Genomic DNA, 9,660 nt, shown 5'->3' with positions numbered 1-9,660 from the left:
GGGGGTTTGCACATTACCCCCCCCCCCCCCCCCCCCCCCCCCCGTGTCTGCATGGGTTTCCTCCAGGTGCTGTGGTTTCCTCCTATATGCAGGTCAGGTGAATTAGCCATGTGGTGCCTGTAGTGTTAGGTGCGTTAGAGGGAAATGGGTCTGGCTGGGTTACTCTTCGGAGGGTCGGTGTGGACTTGTTGGGCCGAAGGGCCTGTTTCCACACTAGTACAGCGAACTTAGTTCCTCACTCTCTCCGGCTGGGTTGGGTTGGACAGTTCAAGTCAGTAAATCCTTTCTAATTAACCCCCCCCCCCCCCCCTCCTCCCCCAAAAAGGATGCTTGCTAAAATCTCACGGGTCTTGCAAATGCTGTTTTGCATTCCCTGTTCCAAAGCCTTCCTGGCCTTGCCTGAACAAATTAGGCCACACCTTCAGAGAGCTGGAGGCAAAGTTCCTTTTCTCCTTCGCCAGTTGGCTCCATGTCAATAGAACGAGATCCATCGAGACAGTCCTGGGTAGCTCCCACCCCTGCCCAGTCGGTCCCGTTGTGCCAGCCCTCCGAGTGTCCTGCGCCAGTCAGTCTGTCGGTCGACCCCACCCACCCATCCCAGTTTCCCGTGGCCCCCCTGGTGCCAGTTTGTTACCGCGTAGCTGTCTTTTAAACCCCACCCCCAGGTCGAAGAATTCGAAGACATCAAGTCGGGCTACAGAATTAAGTTCCATTTCGGAGAAAACCCTTACTTTGAGAACAGCCTGATCATCAAAGAATTCCACCTGGGAACCGGAGGTGAGCTTCGGGGGGTTGGGGAGGGAGTGCAGGCTTTGTCGGGAGGGGGGTGGGGTGCAGGCTCTGTCCATACTCCATGTTCGTCATGGTGGTGCCCCAGAGCTGACACGGGGTCAGGAGAGTGCCAAGATCTTAGAGGGAGGCAGGAAGTGACAACAGAGGTAGGGACGGGCTGGAGGAGGGGACAGAGATAGGGAGGGGATGTAGGGGCTGGAGGAGGGGACAGAGACAGGGAGGGGGCGTAGGGGGCTGGAGGAGGGGACAAGACGTAGGGGGGCGGGGACAGAAGGTAAAGTGGGAGAGAGTAGCTGGAAATTTTGGAAGAGGGATATGTATGGAGGTAATTGTAGGGTTACCAATGAAAATGGTGCTCAGAATCGATGCTCTGTTATGATGTGTGTATGTCGCTCCAATTCACAGGAGTAAGTGCTATCCCTGTCCCTGGGAGTGTTTGATGGGGGACAGTGTAGAGGGAGCTTTACCCTGTATCTAACCCCCTGTCCCTGGGAGTGTTTGATGGGGGACAGTGTAGCGGGAGCTTTGTCTCTAACCCCGTGCTGTCCTTGTCCTGACCGTGCTGTGTCTCTGTGCTGTCCATTGCAGGGAAGCCGGTGTCCCAGTCCACCCCCATCAAATGGAAGAAGGGGATGGATCTGACAGCGTTGGGCAAAGGCCTGGATGAGAAAGGCCGCAAGCGAGGCCATCGCAGCTTCTTCGCCTGGTTCACCGAGCACCGGAACCCCACCACTGATGAGATTGCTGAGGTATTGTGTATGGGGCGTGTATCTCTCTTCCTGGAGGCAGTGCTCAGACGTTCATATTCTGCCCCACGTGTTCATTCGCACATTAAGCTGTGTTAGCTCACTGCGTCCACACCTTCCCCGTGTCTCCTCCCCCCTCTCAATAGGCTGATCTTCTCATGGACTCAGCTCCACTTACCCGCCCGCTCACCACAACCCCTAGAATATTCTCACCACAACCCCGTTCAATATTCTCTCCATCTTTGCCTTAATTTAACCGGGTAGCCTCAACTGCTTCACTGGGCAGGCAATTCCTCAAATTCACATCCCTTTTGGTGAAGACGTTCCTAATCGGCTCCCCCTTATTTGGGGGCTGTGCCCCCTCGTTCTCATTTCACCCTCCAGTGGAAACAACCCCCTCCCCCGTGCTTCTATTCCCTTTTATATTTTTCCGTAAGGTTCCCCCGTCGTTCTTCCCCATTCCAGTGAGGAAAGTCCCAGTCTACTCGATCTCTCCTGACACGCCAACCCCTCTCGACTCCAGAATCCACTTCCTCCATTGTGCCCAGTCCATGGCTGCAAAGGTGGACAGAGCGGGTGGAATAGATAGGGTGGGCAGGATGGGTCAATAATATAGGACATAGGCTTAAAGGGAGAGGTGTGGCGGAGAAATGTTCTCACCCAGAGGGTGGTGGGAGCCTGGAGCACGTTCTCCGAGAAGCAGTGTTTGGATCCTCATTGGCAAATCTACTCTGTCCCGTTTCTGTTACCCCTCAGGTTCTAAAGGACGACATGTGGCCAAACCCTCTGCAGTACTTCCTGATCGCTGAGAGCGAGAGTGGGGAAAATGGGCTGGATGACAGGTGAGCAGAGAAACCTCTTGCTGCCTTTGTCTGTTTCTTTGTTTTAAAAAAAAGACCCCCCCCCCCCCAAGCTGCTGCGACCAGGAGAGAACTTGATACAGAGCTCCCCTGAGAAAGGCAGGAGAGAGAGAGCGCGGAGCAAGGTGGGGGAGCAGCTGTTACCGGGCAAACGGTAATAGAATGACCTGCAGATGTTTCGGAGAGGCCTCTTCAGCCGGTGAGAGGGGCCAGTGTGGGACTTGCTCCAGCAGGGGGGAGGTCAGGTTGTGGGTTGTGAGGGGTGGGACATCATAGATTCATTTTAAAAAGTCCCCAGGATCTGCAGTTTGGGCACTCCCCCCCCTGTCTCTGACCCCTGACCCCCCCATCTGTGATTTCTGAACCTCCTTTTTTTCTGTTGCAGTGATGAAGAGAACGGGGATGACTCGGTGGTGATTGTGGATGAGGACGAAGATGAGGACAACGAAGATGAGGACGACGACGTGCAGGAGATAGTCGATGAGGATGACGATGACGAGGACGACGGTTAGTCGGCTCTGAAAGCCCGCGCCTGGGGGAGGGAGGGGAGCCCAAGCTTCACCCCCCCCCACCCAACCTCCCTGTCCTTAGCAGCTCACCCAACCTCCCTGTCCTTAGTCAGCAGCTCACGATCTAGCCCCGGAAATCCAGGAAACAGGCCCATCAGCCCATGTCAGCCATAAACCCAAACCAAACTGTATTTGGCCCGTATCCCTCCAAACGTTTCCTATCATGAGTTTATTCAGATGTTGTAAAGTGTACCCGCATCCTCCACTTCCTCAGGACGTTCATTCCACACGCAAACCACTCCCTCTTTAAACAAGCAAAATTGCCCCTCGTGCCCTTTTTAAAATTTTTCTCCTCTCATCCTAAAAATATGGCCCCTAGTTTTGAACTCCCCCCTTCCTCGGGAAATGACCCTTGTCATTCACCTTATCTATGCTGCTTGTGATTTTTAAAGCCTCCTAGGATCACCCCTCAATCTCCTACGCTGCAGTGAAAAAATGTTCCAGTCTGAGGGCGTGCGTGCTGAACATCTCCTTAGCTACTCTCCCTGTGACGCAAACTTCAAAGAATGAGGTTCCTGAGCCCCTAGGTGTCGCTGTCCTACAGCACTACACAGGGCACTACCATTAACCTGTACAAGTCCTGCCTTTGTTTGGATTAACAAACTGTGACACCTTGCCTTTATCAAAATTAAACTCCGTCTGCCGTTTCTCAGCCCACTGACCTGATTGATCAAGATTTCTCTCCAACTTCCTTCACTGTCCATTTTACCACTAACTTTGGTGTCATCCACAAACCCCCTGACCGTGCCTTCTAAATTCTCATATAAATGACGGGTGAAAGTGGACCCAGCCCTGACCCCTGTGGGACACTGCTGGTCACGGGTCTCTGAAAAAAATAACAGCCCTCCACCATCACGCTTTCCTCCTGTTAAGCCAACCTTGTATCCTGTTGGCAAGCTCACCCATGTAATCTAACTTTACCAGTTAGTCTACCACGTGGAACCGGGTCAAAGGCTTCACCAAAGTCCAAGTAAACCGATGAAGGGCTCCTGCCCGAAACACCGATTCTCCCGCCCCTCGGACGCTGCCTGACCTGCCGTGCTTTTCCAGCACCACACTCTCGACTCTGATCGCCAGCATCTGCAGCCCTCACTTTCTCCGAGTAAGCAATGCCCTTCTCGGTCTTTCCAGTTAGTTCCTTAAAAAGCCGAGTCAAGTTTGTGAGACGCGAAGCCACGCTGACTATCCCTAATCAGTCCTTGCCCCTCTGAATGCATCTTTCAGTAAACAACTTACCCACCACTGCTGTCAGGCTCACCGGTCTATAGTTCCTTGACTTTTCCTTACCACCGTACTTCAATAGTGGCTCCACATTAGCCATCCCCCAGTCCTCTGGCATCTCACCCCTGGCTATCGATGATACAATCACTTCCCTAACTTCCCACAGAGTTCTAGGGTACACCTGATCAGGTCCTGGGGACTTAACCACTTTTTTGCGTTTTAAGACGTCCAGCACCACCGCCTCTGTAATGTGGACACTTTTCAAGAAGCTATTGTTCATTTCCCCGAGTCCTCTCCCGTCCATATCCTACCGCGAACACTGATGCAAAATGCTCATTGAGTATCTCCCCCGCATCCTGTGGCTCCACACGTAGTCGGCGTTGCTGATCTTTTAAGGGACCCTACTCCCTTCCCAGTTGTCCTTAATGAGCTTGTAAAATCCCTTTGGAGTCTCCTTAACCCTGTTTGCCAAAGCTGTCAATGTCCCCATTTTGCCCTCTTGATTCCCCCTCGCCGCCCAAGTACACTCCTACTGCCTTTATACTCCTCTAGGGATTCACTCGATCTCTCCTGTCTACCCCTGACATCTGCTTCAACGTGGAAATCGTATCTTTCGGAATCCGAAGTCACCGGCCTATAGTTTCCAGACTTCCCCTTTCAGCCTTTCTTGAACAGAGTTAAAAATCGCACAACACCAGGTTATAGTCCGACAGGTTCAATTGGAAGCACACTAGCTTTTGGAGCGTCGCTCCTTCTTAAGGAGACAACCACCTGGTGTGCTGGGATTTGTAACTTTGTCCACCCCAGTTTCTTGAACAGAGTTAAAAATCGCACAACACCAGGTTATAGTCCGACAGGTTCAATTGGAAGCACACTAGCTTTCGGAGCGTCGCTCCTTCTTAAGGAGACAACCAGCTGGTGCTTCCAGTTGGACTCTAACCTGGTGTGCTGGGATTTGTAACTTTGTCCACCCCAGTCCAACACCGGCATCTCCACGTCATTTCTTGAACGGAGCTGTGATCCGAGAGGTCCCATTAGTTTGGGGTTTCTCGCTGGGACTTTGGGGATGGGACACGAGGGTGGAGGATGGGGACGGTCCACACAGGAGCCCGGCACCAGCAACGCCGTTGATCTCTTTCTCCCTCCCGCAGGGTCGGACGATGAGGGCGATGACGACGTGCAGGAGATTGACGACGGGGAGGAGGTTGAAGAGGAAGGAGTCGAGGTGGAAGAGGAGGAGGAGGAGGAGGAGGATGGGGGACCGACGGAAGGGGGCGACGGTTAAAAGTGTTTCCTCTCCTTCCACACCACACCCCCCACCCCACCCCCAAAACAAAGTTTGTTAATAAAACGGGTGCATTTGCCAGGGTGCGAGCGAGAGTGAATGTGTGTGTGTGAAACCGAGTGAGGGAGTGAATGTGTTTCTGGAGCAGAGCAGCAACCCCAGGGCTATTCAGTGCTTGGCCTAATCCCCTTCGCCCTCCTTTGTTCTTTTTCTTTAACGTCTCCTCCCGGCTCAGTTTCTCCCCTGCACCCTGGATCACTGTGCAGCAGGGTGCCCCCCCCCCCCCCATCGCAGCACCACGGGGCACCGAGATGTTTTGACCTGTGTCCCACCACCATAATGCCGTGCTCTCCCAGTGGTTGACGGGTGTGGGGGGGGTACCTAGATTACTGATTGCTCGTTGGCAGCCTCCTCTCGGGTGGGATTCCTTTGGAGGGAGGCTGGGGTTGAGGAGAATGTGGTGGGCGTGGGGGGGGGGGCGGCTGGTCCTTTGCTCCGAATCTGAAAGCTGCCAGCCTCCCCCACCCAAGAAGCTGTTTTTGCCCAGCCCCTTGTCAGCTGTAGACCAGAAGGTGATGGGTTTTGAACCCTCCTCTCCTGGCTGACCTGTCGCTATAACCCACTTGTATTTCCACAGCCTGGTACGGGCCCACGGGTTGCTCCTGTCCTGAGTGGGTGCACGTGTGCGGTTTTGTGCATGTGTTGTGTGTGTGCGTGTTTTCATTGCAACGTTTTTTTCTACAAAATGTATGTACGTATGTATATAAATGACAGTAGATAGAACTTAGAGCCTGCGTTTTCCTGCCTATCGCCCACCCCAGCCCCCCCCCGCCCCGATCCAGGACCCCGAGGACAGCAACAGCTCTTGGGAGGATTGTCACTGCTACAGGCAAATGGGAATGGGTACAAAGGAGATGCAGAGGGTTTGATGGGGGGGGAGGGGGGAGAGAGTGCTGAGGGAGCTTTACTCTGTATCTAAGCCCCTGTCCCTGAGAGTGGGGGACAGTGTAGAGGGAGCTTTACTCTGTATCTAACCCCCTGCCCCTGGGAGTGTTTGATGGGGACAGTGTACAGGGAGCTTTACTCTATCTAACCCTCTGTCCCTGGGAGTGGGGGACAGTGCAGAGGGAGCTTTACTCTGTATCTAACCCTCTGTCCCTGGGAGTGTTTGGAGGGAGCTTTACTCTGTATCTAACCCCCTGCCCCTGGGAGTGTTTGATGGGGACAGTGTAGAGGGAGCTTTACTCTATCTAACCCTCTGTCCCTGGGAGTGTTTGATGGAGGAGGAAGTGTAGAGGGAGTTTTAATCTGTCTCTAACCCCCCTGTCCATGGGAGGGTTTGATGGGGGACAGGGTGGGGGAGTTTTAATCTGTATCTAACCCCCTCGATCGCCCAGGAGTGGGGGGGTGAGGGAGCTGAAAGGACATAGAGAAGGAATTTGTAGGTTTGGTGTAAGGGATCCATCTGACACCGGGTGAGGCTGGTGCCATGGGTCGTGACTGGCACTGCCATGCAGTGGCAAGGGAGGAGTGTCCACCCACCGCTGCCCCCCCCCCCTCCCTTTCTGAGTGCTGGCGTTCCCCTCCCCTCCCTCACGATGGTCCCCTGTGCCGCTTGCTGTGGGATCAGGGGACACTGATTTTTTTTCTCTATGGGCCTGCTGTCCTATTTTTTAAAAAAAAGAATCCATTCGGATCTGTGTTCCAGCTGGTTCGAGTTGGGAGCTGGGTTTGAGGTGACTGACCAGACCCTGGCTTCGTGCCTCTGTGGGTGTGTGTGTGTGTGTGTGTGTGTGTGCGCGTACATGCGTGTTTATAAAAACACAATGAGCGGTATTCCCGAATAGCAATAATGGTGAGGATTACAAAGCAGGCCCTGAGGGAGGGGTGTCGAGGTGTCACAGGGGGGCTCATGTCCGTCTGTGCCCACGACCTCTCTCCCCTCCCTCTTGCTTGCGAAATGCCAACCTTCGCCCCGACTTTGATTTTTGCCCCATGCCGTGGCGATTTTGTTATACTCTATCTTTTAGATGATGCTTTTGAACAATGGGCCCGCGCTTTTAATTATTGTGAGTGAGAGAGAGAGAGATCGCTGTTGTCTCCTTCACTGGTCTCTCTTCTCTTTCCCCTTCCTCCCTCCCCCACCTTTCCTATTTCCCTCTCCCTCTCCCTCTCTCTTCCCCCCCACCCCCCCCAGGTTGAGGAGAAAGGAGTCCCCTAGTTTTTTTTAAACATTTTTATTAATAATATCGCCTTGTTCCTTTTGCTTTGGAGTCCAGTTAATTTTCTGGAGGTTGGAGATTTTTATCTGTTGAGTCGAAAGCACTGTAAGTCAGCTTCCTATTTTAATAAATCCTGTTTGGTCTCGTATTTACTCATTTTGGTTTTATTTTCTTTTTCAAACTAAGCTCGGGCTCCTGTCTCGGGTGCAGTGCCTTCTCTCTCCAACACCGCTCAGCTCCGGCACCCAGCCAGTGACACCGTCCTGTGAGTGAGGTTTGGGGCGGGCGGGGGGAGGGAGAATCCGGGATTTGAAGAGGAAAAACCCCACCTCTTTTCGCTGAGGTTGATCGACCACACAACGTTTATTGGCGCCCGTCCTCTGTATCCTCCCCGACTTCCTGCCGTCCAACAGCGCAGGGCTCCCTCGGCGCTGACTCTCGTAACCCCCACCTCCTGCAACTGGGCCTGACCCCTCAGAGGCTGTGGTGGACACAGCTGGCTGAAGCCTAGTCCGTGCCCTGAGGTGTCAGTGGGGGGGGGTCCTTGGAGCTGCTGCCCCGGGGCTGCAGTGGGGCGAGTTACCCCCTAACTGTCTCTGCTGGCTGTGGGCGCTGTTGGCTGCCCCGGAGGGGGCAACAGCACGACACAGCCGTGCTGGGGATTCCCCCTCGCGTCCTCCGGCAGCTGAGGGGGAGAAAATGGGTCCGCTCAGTAAACTACGTTTCGTTGGGTGCTGGCAGGGATAAATAACTTGGATAAATGCGCGAGGTGTTGACTTTGGGTTAATACAAACAAAAGCAGGACTTGTACAGGTCAACAGTAGGTTCCCGGGTAAGTGATGTAGCACCAAGAAAGACCGAGGGGTTCCGGTACATCACACTTTGAAGTCTGCACCACACAGTTAGTTACGGAAGCGTTTAGCACGCTTGTCTTCACCGCTCAGACCTGAGAGTACAGCAGCTGTGACGGCACGACATTGGTGAGGATTACTGGGTCCAGTTATGGTCACCCTGCTGTAGGAAGGGATATTATTAACCCAGAGAGGGTTCGGCTTTTGCTGGGGACACAGGATTTGAGTTAGAAGAGGCTAGGACTTTCTTGACAGGAACGTCGGAGGTCGAGGGTGGGGGGGGAACCTTATCGAGGTTTATAAAGCAATGAGGGGGCTTGGATATAACCCGCTGTCTATGACACATGGAGACGATGTCTCAGGCATCCCTGTCCTTTCTCTCCCCCTGCCACATGGGGAGTCCCTCACAGACTGTGTGTGTGTGTGCGCGCGTGTTCGTTCACCCCGAATCCCTCTGTGATAACCGGGAGGTCAGGCGTGGGTTTTGGTCAAATCATCAGCTGTAAGGGGAGAAGATGTCAGCTTTATTCATTGGGGAAAAATGCCACTTCACTCCCTGTCCCCACTCCATTCCCCCCCCCCCTCAATCCCAGGGCCGTTCCCAGATTCCCGGGGGTGGTCCCGTTCCCATATTCCCAGGGAGGGTCCACTTCCCAGATCCCCAGGGGGAGGCTCCTGTTCCCAGATTCCCAGTGGGGGCCCCCGTTCCCAGATCTCTGGGGGATTAGCTCCCGTTCCCAGATTCCCGAGGCGGGTCCCATTCCCAGATTCCAGAGGGTTCCGTTCCCAGATCCCCAGGAAGGGTCCTGTTCCCAGATTCCTGGGGAGTCCAGATTCCCGGTGGGAGATCCCGTTCCCTGATCCCCGGGGAGGGTCCTATTCCCGAGGGTCCCGTTCCCAGATTCCCAGCCCCTCTGTTACCTGATGTGGTGCTGGTATTTGAACTGGCTGAGCTGTTTGATCTGATGCTGCTGTTAGACGGATTGGACTGACACAGAGTTCCTCCGCGCTTGGTGAACTTTGCTGGATGGGAGAGAGGGAACCACAACATGAGAATCTCCATCGCATTCCCAAACAGTTCCCCCCCCACCCCTCCCCGTCCCCCCACGTCCAC

The 9,660-nt window shown here is 54.1% G+C and overlaps 1 protein-coding gene across 1 annotated transcript in view; it reads left to right on the top strand.

Moving 5' to 3' along the window:
- LOC122546727 (protein SETSIP-like) overlaps positions 1-6,253 on the top strand; it is a 7,334-nt gene extending 1,081 nt beyond the window's left edge. Inside the window, exons 2-6 of the mRNA XM_043685373.1 lie at positions 666-777; positions 1,381-1,541; positions 2,295-2,380; positions 2,784-2,905; positions 5,340-6,253. Coding sequence (XP_043541308.1) covers positions 666-777; positions 1,381-1,541; positions 2,295-2,380; positions 2,784-2,905; positions 5,340-5,473 — 615 coding nt within the window. The 3' untranslated portion in view covers positions 5,474-6,253. The remainder of the gene's footprint in view (positions 1-665; positions 778-1,380; positions 1,542-2,294; positions 2,381-2,783; positions 2,906-5,339) is intronic.
- Positions 6,254-9,660: the final 3,407 nt, after the last annotated feature.

This window comes from Chiloscyllium plagiosum, unplaced genomic scaffold (assembly GCF_004010195.1).
Source record: "Chiloscyllium plagiosum isolate BGI_BamShark_2017 unplaced genomic scaffold, ASM401019v2 scaf_9079, whole genome shotgun sequence".
In the NCBI taxonomy this organism is placed as follows: domain Eukaryota; kingdom Metazoa; phylum Chordata; class Chondrichthyes; order Orectolobiformes; family Hemiscylliidae; genus Chiloscyllium; species Chiloscyllium plagiosum.
Note: the sequence above shows the minus strand (reverse complement) of the source record. Positions and strands in the feature narration are given on the sequence as shown.